Genomic DNA, 17402 nt, shown 5'->3' with positions numbered 1-17402 from the left:
ACAGCTCCTCTGAGGGGCCTTGCAGGAGAAGCCTCAGCTCCAGACCCCAGGGCAGTCAGTGGGAGGAGGCTTACAGGACAGCAGGTCCTAGAAGAGGTAGTTCTCTGTCACTCCTTCCAGCTGAGAGAGAGCAAGGCTGTCATGGTGACTCAACTTCTAGCCACCACGAAGGACTAGGTGACAAAGGGCAGCTGAACCCCTCTTGGAGGAGAGAGAGAGATGAAATTTGCAGGTGTTTGGAGACATTGCCTGCAAGGGCAGGACTGGGCTGGGAAGGATCACTACCAATCTCATTACTGAAACAAATTGGGTCCAGCAGCAGCCTGCCTGCAGTAAAGGCAATTTACTGACACCGGGTGGTGATGAAGTTAAGTGCAGCATTTATTGCAGGGCGCCAAGCAAATTCAGGCAGCTAATGCTCAGAAGAACCGAACTCTCCGAAGGCTTTCAGAAACAGGTTTTTAAAAACAGGGTGAGGGAGGTGGGGTTGTGTGTGTGTGTGTGGGGGGGGGGGGTGTGATCAGCTTGTGGACATTCTTCTGATCGGTTGGTGGTGAGGTAATTGGGAGTCAACACCATCAACATTCTGGTTCCACCTGGTCTGGGATCTGCGTGCTTGCGGTCAGCATGCAGTTAACTTCTTCCACCTGGTGGGGGTTTCAGTAGCTGCAAACAGCTCAAAGGATATGGCTCAGTATATTATCTATAGCGCTTGAGGGAGAATTAAAGGTCCTTGACTTTGTTTAATTGCCAAAGTATTATTATTTTGCCTTGTTTGACTGTTTTCCTTTGTTTCTGCATTTTCTCACTTCTCTGATTAAATTTATTCTTTGGAACTCAGGGAAGGCCTAGGAGGCTAGAGTTTTCTGCATGCCAAAGGCAGGCAGAGGACATGGGGTGGGGGGGTTCTGTCCCAGGAAGGCCCCATAGGGTCCTGCTTGGTTACAGTCTCACAGGACCCTCCCCTCTGCTGACACACTTGTGTGCACACCTGTGCTTCCCTCCTTTGCGTTGGGCTCTTTCTGGATTTAAGTCAGTCCCATAGTATGAACACCCCTCCTGCCTTTAGCAGAAATTGCAGGCTCTCCCTCGACCTTGTCTGAAGTGCAGAAGAGCTTTTGTTTTGTTTTTTAGTTTGGAGAATTTCGGAGTAGTCTCTAGGTAGGGTGTCACCTCATTCTGTGGCCTCATTTTGATGCTACTGTAACTGGGCCTGAAACATGACTCATTAAGCTCCATGGTGCTGAACGCTGTTATCCCGATATAAGGCAGGGGATGCTACAGTAGCAAAGGTTATTGCGCAAAAAAACTCCGTGCTGAAACTGTTTTGAAAACTGCCAAATAAGGAAGAGTTTGGCACTCAAATGGACATGATGGGAAATAAGGAGGTTTAGGGGAGAAAATAGGGTGGTGGTGGGCCAGTGAAGTGGGGGGAGTGTAATAGGGAAGAACAAATCTGACTCCATGTTGGTTTTTGTTTTCACTTGAACCTTTATATTCTATTGCTTTTGCTACAAGTTAATCACTAAAGGGATGTTGCCTCTAAGCTTAAATTATGCATAATGGCCCATCTCTGGGAATCCTGCCTTCCAGGAAATGAGCATTCAGCTAAAATACCTTTGTTTAGCTCGTAGGAAACCTCCTGACCAAGCCCTCCTGTGAATGGCTGCGGGCAGGAAATTAACACCTCCCCTCCGGAGTCTGACTAGAAACAGGACTTTACCCTCCCCATGTTTAGTATAAAAGAAGCCTGAATTCTAACTCGGAAGATGGTTATTTGGGTCAATAGTCCACCATTTTCTCAGTCTACTAGCTGTCTGAATAAAGTTGCTATTCCTTGCCCCAACAACTCATCTCTTGATGGCCTGTCATGCAGCGAGCAATACAAGCTTGGACTTGCTAACAGAAGGAGCAGGGGGCCAAGGTCAATGGTTTCCAGCTCCATGTGGAACTGAAAAATGTAGGGCCCTTAACTGGCCCCCTCAGCCCCTTCCTTCCACCCTGCACTCTCACCTCTGGTTTATCTCCTTCCTCTAAACCACAGCAAGACGTCCCTGTCCTCCAGACTTTGCTCAGGGTCTATCACCTCTAGGACTCAGTGTGATAACAGATGATTTGTAATAATTTCTCCTTTTTATCTTACTAGTCATTAATGTTTATTGTCAAAATGAGAAAATGCAAGTAAACAAAAGAGGAAAGGTGAAGTCACCACTCAAAGGTAAGCAGTGTCAACATTTTAATAAATGCTCTTCCTCAGAACATGCATACGGCTTAACCAGTGAGATCGCACTTGCTTGCTTGTAACCCGCTTTTAAATATGTTAAGAGATGGGAACAAGAGTCCATTGCATTTTACACATGTGGTATTTCCCATTTTGTATGTCTTACTTTTTTAATTTTTAATTTTTTTATTTTTTAGGAGGATTACTTAGGTTATTTATTTATTTATTATGGAGGTGCTGGGGATTGAACCCAGGACCTTCTACATGCTAGGCACGCACTCTACCACTGAGCTATACCCTCCCCTCTTGTATGTCTTATTTTGTAACTAATTCCCTTTTGCTGGAGGTTTCATTGCTTCCAAAGTGTTGAAAGGTAGAAACACCTACGATGAACGTCCTCGCAACCTGTGCTCATTGATGATTCCTTTTCTGTGGTCAATTTCCAGGCACAGAATTCTTGAGAGAAACGAGGTGTCGGGTTGTTAACGGATTCCGAGTAGAAGTCTTTAAACACGAGTCATACATCTGTCCAGGAAGAGAAAATAAATGCATGTGCAAAATCCACAGGGGCTTCGCCGTGTCCCAAGGGAACAGGCTGGTGCTACCAGGCCATGTTTCCAGATCATTCCCCTGGGGCGCGGGTGATTGTTAGGCTGCTGGTGGTGGTCTCCTGGCTGGATGCACTGATCTCGACCCGCCTACTTCTGCCTTCGCAGATCTCCATCCTTTGTCAGGGCAGAACTGGATGGCCCTGTCCCAGGTGAGTTCCTACTTTACCCCCTACTTTTTTTCCAGTGCATTTGAGGCAGCAATTAGGAAATTGTATTGCAACCTTGAAAAATCTGTCAGTCCCCTCGCCTCTGGCTGTTTTCTGTTCAACCTGCAATCTACCTCAGGTTTCTCCAATCCTCCCCCCCCCCCCCAAAAAAACAAGATAAGTTAGAAAGAAAAAGACTTTCCTTATCTACTTGTTACTCTGGGAACTGCCCCTCATCTTTTTTTTCTTTTTCCTCCCAGAGAAGATTGTTTAAATACATAGACTCATCTTGCTTTTTCTATTTCTTCACTTCCAGTTCACTTTTTGCTTTATCATCACGTTTAAAATAATGAAAGTAAGTCCACATTTTGTGTTCTCACCTGCATAAAAATGGTATCCAAAACACCCTACTTCTCCCCCCAGCACCACATTCTTCCCCAGAGATGCCCACTGTGAACAGTTTGGTGATAAGGAGGTATAGATGCATTTAGTCAGTTTAACTGAAAATAGATACATAAGTAACGTTGTGTGTGGTTTTGCACAAATGCCGTCATAGTCCTGTACCTGTCCTGCTTTCCCCACCTGGTTATATTCCGGGTGTTGTTCCCCATCAGTACATAAAGGTTCTTTCAGTTCCTACCTCCTGGTATGGCTGTATCATAGAACTATTCCTCTATTCATAGATATTTGGGTTTTTAATTTTTATACCATGATTAACAGTACCTCAACAACAGCTTTCTATTTGCTCAGTAGTACACGAATTGTGGAGGTTTCACATGGAAATCAGATTTCTGACTGAAAGGTATTCACACTTTAAATTTGTCCTCCCAAATCCTTCATAGTTACTGCTTTCGTTAATTTTTAGAGACCAGAGAATTCCTGTGATCCAATTTTCCAGGCTTTTGTAAGATGGAAAGACACCCAGTTCATTTTCTGAAGCCACTTAATTTTAAATTCGATGAAGAGATTACAAAAAAGAAAACTATAGACCAGTCTCACTTAAGAATATGGATGCCAAAATTTAAGATGTTTCGGAATAGAACGTTAAAAAATTGAATTGCACGTTTTTAAAGTAATGCATGCACATGGTAAAAATTTCAAGCAGAAAAGTTTGTTCAAGAAAAAGTAAAAAATAATTCTCCCTCTCCCCGTGTCCCCATGTCTCCTTCTTCAATGTTCTATACATTCTTCCAGAAATCATGTATGCATATACACTAGATATGACTCTCTTTACGAAAAATTTTTATATAAATTAGAACACATTCTTGTTCTTTTCTTAATGATCATATCATTGCACTAGTACATAGTTTGTCCCAGGGATCCTATACCGTGGCGCTGTTGCCATCTTGGGCCACATTATTCTTTGTTGTTTGGGACCGTCCTGTGAGCATGTGTAGCAGCCTCCCTGGCCTCTACCCTCTAAATGCTAGTAGAACTCCCTCCCCCAGTTTTGACCATCAAAATGTCTCTCAATAGAAGAACAAGATTTTACTGTATAGCACAGGGAAATATATACAAGATCTTGCGGTAGTTCACAGTGAAAGGGCTTGCAATAATGAATACATGTATGTTCATGTATGACTGAAAAATTGTGTTCTACACTGGAAGTTGACACAACATTGTAAACTGATTATAACTCAGTAAGAAAAATGTCTCCTGACATTGCCACATATCTCTTGGGGGACAAAATTACCCAAGGTTTAAAACCAGGCATCTACCTCGTTTACAAAAATGGCCACTTGACATTCTATTGGATGGAAAAAAACAAACGGTATTTATCTTTCTCCTGGTGATGTACACTTAGGCTATTTTTAACCTTTTGCTACTATAAACAATGTAGCAGTGAATATCCATGAACCTTCTAGTTTGTATACACTTGAGTATTATCTTTCTAGAAGTGACATTTCTAGGTCAATGGCTATACACAAGTTGAAATTTGATTTAAGATTGTCAAATTGCCCTCCAAATAGCACGGACTGGCTTGCACTCCTAGCAACAGTTTGATGCCTTTCCCCATAAATAGGCAATCACAGTGATTTTCGCCATTGTGAGGGGAGAAAAGAGTGGTGCATTTTAATTTGCATTTCTTGAATTGAGTGTCTTTTCACATTTTCGAATGCCATTTGTACTTTTCCCTTTCAGATGTTTATTCTAAGTTGTTTGCCCATTTTCCTCTTGGGTGTGGAATTACCTTGATTGCTGATTGCTAGCTCTTTATGTTAATAAGTCAATTAGACCTCTGTTGTGTATGTTGTAAATATTTTTTCATGGTTTATCATTTGATTTGGCTTATGTATCTTGGAGAGTAGACACTTAAATTTTCATATGTATATTTTTATTGAAGTATAGTCATTTTACAATGTTGTGCCAATTTCTGGTGTACAGCACAATGCTTCAGTCATACATGAACATACGTATATGTGTTTTCATATTCTTTTCCACCATAAGTTACTACAAGATATTGAATATAGTTCCCTGTGCTATACAGTATGAACTTATTTATCTATTTTATGTATATTAGTATCTGCAAACCTTGAACTCCCAATTTATCCCTAGACACTTAAATTTTTAAAATGTGGTCAGATTTCACAATCTTTAGTGGCTTCTGGATTTCATGTATTGCTTAAAAAGGCTTCTGTGAGTCAAGATTATAAAAATGTCACTTCAATTATGTGGAAAAGGAGTGGTTAATGAATGATGGTGGCAGAATTGAGTCTCCATCTGGCTGGAAACAAAGCTAGACTCTTCTGCATCATATAAGAGTAAAAACACCAGGCGGATTAAGGAACTGTACAACTAAATCACTATGCTATACAGGAGAAATTAATATAACATTGTAAATCGACTATACTTCAATAAAAAAGAACTACATACATATTTGAGGAATTAGATGAAAATACAAGAGGATATTTGTATAGATGACCTTGCTCAGTGCAAGAAATATTTTTAACAGGGATGCAAAACCCAGAAACCATAAAGAGAAAGGTTAGTCAGATTAGACTACATTAAAATGTTAACATCTGTACAGTCAAAAGGCATTTTGAGGCTGAAAATACACTCAGTGCATATGATATACAGAGGATTTATATACAGAAAATGCAAACTGATGATATAAAAAAGACCAAAAACATGATAGAAAAATAGTCAGATGGGACAGGCCATCTATAAGAAAGAATGATGATGACATAAGGAAAGTTTACCCTCCCTAGTTTTCAAGACTAAGGAACAGGACTCATTTTTATTCTTCCTTTTCCGTTGCATTCTAAGAAATGAAACCTGTCTCAGCCCTTCTACTACTAACTGTTTGCCTTCCAGGTAGGTGTAGGTGTGTGTGTGTGTGTGTGTGTGTGTGTGTGTGTGTGTACAAAAAAAATTTTTCCACGGATTGTTTTTAATGAAAATACGCTCCTCCGAGGCACACTCTGAATTTTGCTTTTTTTTCATTTAACAAAAATATATCAGACATCCTTTCATGTTAGCTAATTTTTATAACAGCCATTTTGGAGTACAGCCATAACAGTTTATTTAACCACGCTGTCATCCTCCCAGCCTAGATGCAGTTTGTTGACTATCAGGGGTCATCTTATCAGAAGTAAGGTCACCTGGTAATATAGCTGTCAAGTCACCATTCTTGGATTCTCAGGAACACAGGATATTGAGGGTCATCTAATTAGTTAAATTATTTTTTTAAAATCGAAGTATGGTCAATTATAATGTGTCAATTTCTGGTATACAGCGTAATATTTCACTCGTACATACATTATTCGTTTTCATATTCTTTTTCATTATAGGTTACTACAAGATATTGAACATAGTTCTCTGTGCTGTACGATAGGTCCTTACTGTTTATCTATTTTATATATAGTAGGGGGTATCTGTTAATCCCAAACTCCTAATTTATCCCCCTTACCCCTTTCTCCTTTGGTAACCAGAGTTTGTTTTCTATGTCTGTGAGTCTCTTTCTGATTTGTAAATAAATGGATTTATGTCATTTTTTTAGATTCCACGTATAAGTGATATCACTTCTATTTCTGTTGCTACGAATCTTTTGTCCATTCTATTGAGTTGTCTTTTCTTAGCTGACATTGAAAAATCTAGGGTAAAATCCTACAAAGGGCACTGCTGTGTTAAAGGTTACTTGCAATGTATATTTTGATGTATATTACCCAGTTGCTCTTTCCTCTCCCCAGAAGGCAGTCAACAGTTTATAACTTCTTTGGTGTTTTTCTACACATTTGCCTGCACTAGGCATTAACAACCTTTTTAATATTTAAGAAGCTGAAGGGTATCACTAAGTACTGGAGATCTAATGCCCAGCATCATGATTGTAATCAACAGTACTGTGTTATAAACTTTAAAGTTGCTAAGAGACTAGATCTTCATTATTCTCACCACACAAAAGAAATGATGACTGTGTGACATGATAGAGACACTGTTCGCTACAGCTACAGGCATAATCATATTGCAAAATATAAATGTATCAAGTCAACATGTTGTCCACCTTAAACTTACACCATGTTATATGTCAGTTATATCTCAATAAGAAAAAGAATCTGAAAGGTGATAAATAGTATACTATTATAATTTTATTTCCCATTCCTCCAGTTATACTATATTAGGTTGTGGTCTTTTTCTTAAAGACTGCTTAGAATTTTAGTGTGTGAAGGAAATTAGATCATTGTTATGTATTTTACAATTTTTTTTACCACTTTGATATTGATGTTTGAGAATTTCAAAAATTATTTTCTTTCTGCTGTTTAGAAATTTCTAATGTCTGGGTAGTCAAGTTTATCAGTCTTTAGCTGTGTGTCTTCCAAATTTGGGGATGGCTTAGAAAGACTTTTGCTGCTCTAAAATTATAAAAACTTTTAACTACTAATTTTATGACTCTCTTGCACACATTTAAATCTCTAATCCACCTGAAATTTATTTTGGAGTTCGGCGTGAGATAGCCCTAATCCAGTTTTATGGTATGTTTTTTCCCCACATAAATACCTAGCCAGATTTTGCTAATGACTTCTTTTCTACAGTGATTTGAGATACTTTTACTATGAACTAAATTCTGACCCTGTATGTGTAGGATCTGTTAGTGTTTTTTTTTTTTAACTATCTTCATTGTCATTACTGAAGTATAACACTGAGTGTAGCATTAATAAAACTCTTCTCATTTGGGAAATCTGACCTTGAGTTAACCTAGTTTTAGGTTTGCATCATTGGAAACCCAATAATGTCAGCTGTATTATCAGGTGTTGTTACTTATGATAACAATGACTCCTGATTAAACAAACTGCATCTGGACTGGGAGGACTGTGCATAACTAAACAGCTGGTGGGAAGCCACAGATTTTTTTCTGAGTCCAATGTAACTCTTACAACTGGGCACATCCTTTGCCAGGACCCCGTAAGACATGCCTGGGGGCCTGTTACAAGAGATACTGGTATATGGAGAGGCTTCCAGCTGCCAGATCCCACCTGCACTCAGCAGTGTGGTCTTGTTCCTGGGCACCTCAACTATCACAAGGAGAGAGGGTCGGACAGGAGGAGCTAATAGCTCCTGGACTGCACCGAGAACTCCTCCTGCTGGCGACACATGCCTGTTACTGCCCTTTGTCACACTGTTTCTTGTCTCTGCAAAGCTGAGTAAACTGGTGTGACATATGCCTCGTGGGTGCAAAACGTCTCCCTGAATTGAAGGCCACCAAGTGTGGGTGGGGCGGGAGGGGATCCAGAGTGTAAATAGGTGGGTTATTGCTCTCTGATAGGAATTTGGGCACTTAGAGAAGTAAATTCTTGTTTGGTGGTGACAAGACCAAATGCAGACCTTTGCTTTTTTTTTTTTTTTTTTTTTTAATCTCAATCTCCTGACCAGGCTAGTTACTGTCCTGTTCTTCGCCTCATGATTGATTGGTGAGGATTAGCCCTGTTGGTCAAGATTGAGTAGCTGTGTTTAGAACTGTTTGTTCTAGATCTGCAGCGAATTGGCTTCTTCCTCTTCTGGGTTCCCTGCCCTACCTCCGTCATGGCCCCTGGAAGGCAGCTCTCCCTCCTCCCGTTTCATGTATGAGCTTGTCAGTGTTGTTTTTCTCCCTCTACCAGCCTGCAGCTCCTTCCATTAAGGAGGTGTTTGTATTTATTAACCTTTCCATCCTCAGAACTTACCAGCTTGGTCTCTAGTCAATAAATGTGTTGGAAGAAGGAATTTCCAGGCTAAGATACTTCTAACACTCCATCTCTTTCTCCTTAGAGTTTAAAATAATTTTAGTTACATAAGCACCCTATATACTACACTGTGTTGAACTGTGGATGGTGAACAGCATCAGAACAACTACACAGAGAAAGGCAATGCAGTGTCCAAAAATGTGTGTGCGGAAACCAGCCTGCGTGGATTTTAAGCCCTAATTCCTAGCTGTGTGACCCTGGCAGGTGACCTTACACTCCATGAGCCTTACTGTCCTGTCGTCAGCTGTCAGGGTTCTCCTGGGTGGTGGGGAGGATCGAAATCTTTCTCCACGTGAAGGACGTAGGGTGGGCAGAGTGGGCATTTGATGTGACATACTGTCTTGTTCCCTGGGTCGATCACTGGGCTAAACAGGAGCGCACTGTTGCAGGAAATGTTGACCCTCAGGGATGTATTTGTGGACTTCATCCTGGAGGAGTGGCAGCTACTGGATGCTGCTCAGAATTCTGCAGGGATGTCACGCCGGAGAATTAGAGCTCAGTCTGTTGGGCTTATTTCTCTTCACTTCTCGTCTCCATGGTCTTGCCATCCAAGTCCCACTCTCTTAGCTCTGGGTTCCCTCAGGTTCTAGAAGCCAGCTGCAATTCCATGCCACATGGGCTTCCTCAGCATGACTGCTTACTTCATCAGGACAGCAAGGAAAAATTCTCTCCAGTCTGCTCAGATGGAGTCTCATATGAGTCACGGGAGTGACATCCTATACCTTTGCCACAATCTGTTGGCTGAAACCAAGTCTCAGTTCTGCCCACACTCGAGGCGGGGAAGATTATATAGGGCATAAATCATTGGAATCACTTAGCCTGTGCCTGAAACAACTGCTGACATCAGGACAAGGTGAATATGGGAGTTCACAAACATCACAGTGAATAGAGCTTTCTATTTGGAGTCAGAGATCAGTTTGGTCTCATTACTCAGACTTTCGACCATTTGCTACATCTCTCCTCACCTGTAAAATCTGTTAGCTGGTAATTTATGCCACAAAGGATTTTGTGGCTACAGAGTAGAGAACTATGAAGACACTTACTTTTCTCCAAAAAAAAAAAAATTGCATACAGATATTAAAATCACAGGATACCCATTCTCTAGATGCAAAATATATACTCAAAACCATACACTCAGATAACCACATGGAAAACAAATAGGCAGTATGTATACATATGTGAAAAATGGGGTCATTTTAAGAGGAGAATGAGGTCATCTATTAATGATAAAGCTGAACTAGAAAGTGGATGGGAAGACAAAATTAAGTATGCACAAGATCAAACATTTTGTTAGTGGTTTCTGAAGACTACGTTCAAAAAGTTAAAAAAAAAAGATCAATAATCCTAATACCCAAATGATAATCTGCTTAATAATTCAGTGTTTCCTTCCTAGCTTTTTGTTCGATGTGTACAAATACATGTGCATATAATTTTACGCAGCATAAAACTATTTTTCTGCTACCCAGAATCACTGATATAATGGTGCATATCCATCCTTGATTTTTTTTTACAATGTGAATCACGTGGTACCTTGTTTTATAGTGTTTTTTCACTTAACCAATTACCATGAACGTTTCCCCAAATCTTCAAATGTAACTTTTAATTAGTGTATACTATTTTACCTTATTGATATGTCGATTTTTAATCAATTGACTATTGGATATTCAGTTTTATTCTTTTTTTCTATTTTAAATAATATGGCATTATAGAAGATAATCTGAAAATTAAACATCTTTTATTGACACATAAAATGAGGCATAAAATGTAACCATAAAATGATTATTCTTTCTGAAAAGACAAAATATTAAGTTGTAAGCACTGTTCCTAAGCGAGGTGTGTCAAAGCTTACTATATGCTTTTTCTGTAAGGGGTTTGCATTTCTCCACTGAAGGTGTTGATGGATATGTGTAAGATCTCATGTTTGAGCGTCTTTGTTTCAGGGATCATGACTCACCCTCGCTCACACCACTTAAAGAAGCAATTTTTCTATTTGTTTAAGAAATAAACAGAGTTTGCTAGGATTAATAATTTTATGCTTTATATTGTTCTTTCAAAAATGTCATACTCTACTCCACAGTGAACATGTTTTAATGTTATGATTGAGTGCTTGTTTGCAATTTCTGCACCTTTCCCACAAAATGTGTGGTATAGAATATGGAACGTATTTCTCATTTATAACAGTTTTCTAAACTCATTAAATTCTTAGCTTTTCTTCAACATAAATATTCTGATTGGCAATGACATTTAAATTCTTTCTAGTCTTTCCCACATCAATCTATTCACAGTTTTGCCACTTTTGAATTCTCTGATATACAATTCTCCACTCATATGTAAGAATTCTGGGTCAAAATTGTTAAAAAGTATTAAATGCTTCTGGAATTATATTTTTGTTCCTTTTATTAATTAAATGAACATTAAATAGTATATGAAGAGTTTTTGACATTCTTGATATTTATAAGGTTACTCCCCAGGATGGATTATATATATATATATATATATATATACACACACACACACACACACATATATACACACACACATATATATGGTATAACTAATGAAATTATCTCACTCTAAAGTATATGAGTAGGTTTTCTCTCCTGTATGACTTTTCTGATGTTTAATGAGAGTTGACTTCCCACTGAAGGCTTTGCCACATTCTCTGCATTCATAAGGTTTCTCTCCTGTATGCGTTCTGTGATGAACAATGAGAGTTGATTTCACACTGAAGGCTTTCCCACATTCACTACACTCATAGGGTTTTTCTCCTGTATGAATTCTCTGATGTTTAATGAGAGTTGACTTCCTACTGAATGCCTTCCTACAGTCACTGCATTCATAGGGTCTCTCTCCGGTATGAATTCTCTGATGTTTAATCAGTGGTGACTTCTCACTGAAGGCTTTCCCGCATTCATCGCATGTATAGGGCTTTTCTCCCGTATGAGTTCTCTGATGTACAATAAGGGTTGACTTCTCACCAAAGGCTTTCCCACATCTTCTGCATTCATAAGGTTTCTCCCCTGTATGAGTTCTGTGATGGACAGAGAGGTGTGATTTCCCACTGAAAGTCTTCCCACATATGCTGCATTCATAGGGTTTCTCACCCGTATGAATTCTCTGATGAACAGAAAGGTGTGACTTTCCCCGGAAGCCTCTTCCACATTTACTGCACTTATAAGGTTTCTCTTTTGTATGAGTTCTCCGATGTTTAACGGATGTGGGTTTCTCATCAAAGGCTTTCCCATGTTCACTGCACTCAGGTTTCCCACCCGTATGAGTCCTCTGATGTTCAAGGCTGGACTTACCACATTTGATACTTTCATAAAATGCTTGTCTAATGTGTGTTTTTTCATGTCTAATGAGGTGATAGGAACTCTTAAAAGCTTTTGCACATTCACCACATACAAATGGTTTCTCTCCTGTGTGAGTTCGCTGATGTTTAATCAGTGTTGACTTCTGGATAAAGGTTTTCCCACATTCACTGCATTCATAGGGCTTCTCCCCTGTATGAGTTCTCTGGTGTGCAATGAGGGTTGACTTCTGGCTGAAGGTTTTTGCACATTCACAGCATTCATAAGGTTTCTCTCCAGTGTGAGTCCTCTGATGTATGACAAGGTTTGCTTTCTGGATAAACACCTTTCCACATTCAGAACACTTAAAGAGTTTCTCCCCAGTTTGAGTTCTTGGACTTTTATTGAGGGCTTGCCTATGGTGGAGGGCTTTTCCATGTTGATTAGGCTCAAAGAATTTCTCCCCAGGTTGAACTTTATCAAGATTAGAATGGAAGCATAATTTCCAATCTGCCTTATCTTCATCACTTTTCTTTCTTACATAGCTTCTATTTTGACTAGGAAAGTTTAAATTATGTTTTGAACACTTTCCCCATGAGTAATATTTAGGGGGTGTTTGTCTTATAAAGTCTGTGCTTGGAATGATCTTTCTGCATGTTCTGAATTCTTGCCCACTTCCATCCTTTGGTGTTTCCTTATCTATGGATGCAGCTTGCCACAGAGGTTTGTCTTGCCTTTCCTTGTGGTTATCTATCTGGTCATCAACTTGCCAGACTTCTGGGGAAAAAATGCAATGAATCATCAAACTTGTAAATATTTCTACTATAATGTTAAGGATAAAATTAATTCATAAATGCCCTGCTGTGAACTCTGATTAATGGGCTGGAGCTGATACAGATGAACCCTCCCTATGCTCTACCATCACCACGTCTCTTGTCTGTAAATACAAAGAAATGCTGGCTCATATTTAACAAAAATAATTTAATACCCAGTCAAGCTTTCAAAACCATGAAAAGAAATTTATTAGATATCAAAAGTGAAGTGGGAATTTAAAGTGATGGGGTGAACAGAGATGGAAGCTTGAGGATTTGCAGGAGGACCCAGACCACAGAGCACAAATGTAGGGGAGACTGGAATGTAATTTGTAGGAACAACAGGGAACATCCAGGTTTGTTAAACAGGAACTAGAAAGACTCCCCACTGGTCAAGGAAATTGGAAAGAAGGATATTATAAGAAATCAAAAGCCTAGTTCTGTAACTCAGTCCAAATGATTATAAGTGTAATACAGAGCTCACAAGCTAAAAAACTGAAAATTGTTATTAATAGGTTCCTAGCAGAGGCAAGTTTTCCAAAAGATATATTCTTATCTTTTTATAGCTGAGGGCTCATAGGATGTCTATGGAATACCAATTCTCACTGAAGAGTTCACAGTAAAAAAAAAAATTAACAACCTCACAAGGAAATGAAACATCATGAGAGAAATTTGGCAGATCCATTAAAGGTACACTCATTCCTAGAACAATAGCCAGTAGAACCATGTGGACTTCAAAATAAATACATTTCAACTATTCAAAGAAATAAGGTAAAAACTAGACTATGGGGGGAAAAACCAGGAAAATTATATATAGGCATTATTTTAAAAACTAAATAGAGAGGGTGAACAGTAGACAGAAGTTGAAGTAGTCAAGATAAAGACAGATGTAACAAATTAGATGACAGATCTTGAGAAATCATCCAGAATGTAGCATGAAGAGCTAATAATAGAAATATGGTAAGAGAAATAGTGAAACGATAAGTTCCAAAATAGGTTTAATAGAAAATCCAAATGGAAGACCAAGAAAATGGGGGAGGGGCAATATGCCCAGAAACAGATTAACAGAGCCACCCTGAGACTGCTGTACTTAGAAAGTCTAGCTTGCAAGGTTGGCCCTTGGCTGACATCTGGGAATTTGGAGTTCAGGAATGTCCTCACCATTCCCTAACTGATATAAGGCTGCTTGTACAAACAATGTGATTTAAGTGGAACTTTTCCTTTCCTTTTGGGAATCTGGAATTTTGGTATCCGCTAGGCAGAGCTTATGCATGTGATGGCACTGAGTCTCTAATGGGCTTCCCTGGGCATAAGCATCACAGACATGTTGCTGTGTTTCCACTGCTGGGAGAAGTGTGCCCTGTGTGACCCTAGATGGGAGGGAGAGAGCATAAGGAACCCTGTACGTGGAGTCCGCCAGACTCTGCTAGTGCCTTTCCCCCTTATGACCCAGTTGTATATTCTTACTATGTTGCTGTAATAAATCTTAACTGTAAATACAACTATAATCCGAGTCCTGGGACTCCTTCTTGAGAATCTCTGAATGCGGTGCTGATCTTGGGGACCCCAGTCCAGGTAATATTTGAAGAGACAATGACTGACAGTTTTCTGGTATAGAAGAAAGGCATGTATCCCACCCTTGAATGTCCAGAGTCCTGAGTGTGGTAAATAAAAGCAAATCTGCACCTAGACACAGTTCTGTGTAACTGCAAGGCTTTAAAGTCAGAGTAAGTATTAAAAGCTGCCATGGGGAAATTTAAAAAATCATTGATAAAAAACCCAATTAGATCAATAATAGATTTCATCAGCAAAAAAAGAAGCCAAAAGATTAAAGACTATTTTCAAAGTCCTGAGAGAAGCTGTCACCTTAGAACTCTATTCTCAGATAAATTATTGCAATGAAAGATGACAAAATAAATTATGTTTTTGGACAGGGAATCTGCCACACACAAAGGCTGTTAAGAATAATATTTGGTATTTGAATTACTCAGGAGGAAAATTACCAAAGAGGAAAAAGGCAGGGGGGAGGGTAAAGTAAATCCAGCAAAGGCAGGAAAAAAGAGGTAAAGAAAGGAAGAGACAAGGCCAAGATGGCAGAGTAGTAGGACGCTCATAGCTCACCCTCTCCCACAGATACACCAAGACTCACATCCATGGACCCACTCAGCCAAACAGAGCACCTGCGGAACTCCGACAGAACATCGCCCTCTTCAAAAGACAATAGACGCCAAAAATCTGGTAGGAGAAAGGAAAAAAGAGAAAGACGAAAAGGCAAAGCAGAGCGGGACGGGTCCCGCGGGGAGGGAGTGGCAAAGGAGGACTGGCGCTCGATCGCTGGGTCTCCCCTCTCCCACTGAGAGGCTAGCGGGACGGAGGGGGAGCTTCTGAGGCTCGGATCTGTATGGAGCAGCCCTTGACCAACAGAACTAAGTTAAACGGGCACAGAGGGTCCCTGAGGCACCCAGCCCGAGACCCGAACTGGGAGCTGGGGGCCGGGACAGGCTGCCGGAGCCAGGCGGAGGGCGGAGGACGGGGACGGCTGCAATGAGGAAGCCCCGGGGAACTGCGCGCCCTGGATGAGTGCATGCACAGGGCAGAACAACCTGGGCCCTCCATGAAACAGCACGGCTGATGTGCCCTGGGTGGAAGGGTGCATACCTCCATCTCTGAAAACCCACGGAAGGTTTTTGGGGAGGAGAGGCAGGGCTAAGGTGCTGCCGCCATATCCTCCAGCGCTTGGCACCCAGGTGGGGGTGGGGGCAAAACCTGAGTCTGCGCCTGGGGGCTCGGCAGCCTCAAAGGCCAGTGACTTGTTTGCAGCCCGAGTCAGATAGGATCCTTCCGCCCTGGTGCCTCGCAAAGTTCTCGCCACCAGGACAAACAAGGAGCTGAGTTTGGACATGGAGCAGGGGCGGGGCTGTTCCACGGTCTTCCCAGGGCCCGCCTGTGGAGCGCCAACCCAGGGTGGAGCTGTGGAGCGACCAGCACCAGGGGACAGTGGGTGGCCCCCCGCCCCAAGGCGGAGCGCGCAGAGGGACGGAGTGACCTGCACCAGGAGATGGCAGGTGGCCCCCTTGCCTTTCCAGCAGGAACGCTGTGCTGGGAGGGGTCGTGATCTGCTTGCTGACAGGCACTGGGAGCAGCACAGACGAGGGCGCCAATGGGGGGCCTCTGGAAACAGCAAGCTGAGTTCATGAAACAGCGAAGACAGAAAGACTTCTCACTGCTGGTGGAAATGCAGATTGGTGCAGCCACTGTGGAAAACACTATGGAGATTCCTCAAAAGACTAGAAATAGACTTACCATATGACCCACGAATCCCATTCCTGGGCTTATATCCAGAAGGAACCCTACTTCAGGATGACACCTGCACCCCAATGTTCATAGCAGCATTATTTACAATAACCAAGACATGGAGACAGTCTAAATGTCCATCAACGGATGACTGGATAAAGAAGCTGTGGTATATTTCTACAATGGAATACTACTCAGCCATAAAAACCGACAACATAACGCCATTTGCAGCAACATGGATGTTCCTGGAGAATGTCATTCTAAGTGAAGTAAGCCAGAAAGAGAAAGAAAAATACCATATGAGGTCACTCATATGAGGAATCTAAAAACAAAACAAAACAAAACATAAATACAAAACAGAAACAGACTCATAGACATAGAATACAAATTTGTGGTTGCCAAGGGGGCGGGGGGTGGGAAGGGACAGACTGGGATTTTAAAATGCAGAACAGATAACCAAGATTATACTGTATAGCACAGGGAAATATAAACAAGATCTTGTGGTAGCTCATAGTGAAAAAAAATGTGACAATGAATATATATATGTTCATGTATAACTGAAAAATTGTGCTGTACACTGGAATTTGACACAACATTGTAAAATGATTATAAATCAATAAAAAATGTTAAAAAAAAAAGAGCACACAATCTCCAGGAGAACACCCACTCCCCACCTTTTTTTTAAACTGTTTTTACCTGTTGTATTTTCTATTACCTTTTTAATTTTTACTTTTTAAACAATTATATATCCCCCCAGTTTTAATCCCTTTTAAATTTTTCTTTTAAAATATTATTTTAAAAAATCCACGG

General features: G+C 40.6%; 1 protein-coding gene across 7 annotated transcripts in view; it reads right to left on the bottom strand.

Moving 5' to 3' along the window:
- Positions 1-5291: 5291 nt before the first annotated feature.
- Positions 5292-17402, bottom strand: part of ZNF674 (zinc finger protein 674) — a 42374-nt gene continuing 30263 nt past the window's right edge. For 5 of the 7 annotated variants that reach the window (XM_074359584.1, XM_074359586.1, XM_074359585.1 and 2 more), the window contains one exon: positions 5292-13263. In XM_074359584.1, the coding sequence (XP_074215685.1) occupies positions 11765-13263 (1499 nt within the window). In that variant the 3' untranslated portion in view covers positions 5292-11764. The remainder of the gene's footprint in view (positions 13264-17402) is intronic. The other 2 variants (XM_074359587.1, XM_074359590.1) reach the window with 1 other exon arrangement.

The sequence above is a fragment of the Camelus bactrianus genome, chromosome X (genome assembly GCF_048773025.1).
Source record: "Camelus bactrianus isolate YW-2024 breed Bactrian camel chromosome X, ASM4877302v1, whole genome shotgun sequence".
Lineage (NCBI taxonomy): Eukaryota > Metazoa > Chordata > Mammalia > Artiodactyla > Camelidae > Camelus > Camelus bactrianus.
The sequence above is the reverse complement of the archived record's forward strand: the minus strand, read 5'-3'. Positions and strand labels throughout refer to the sequence as shown.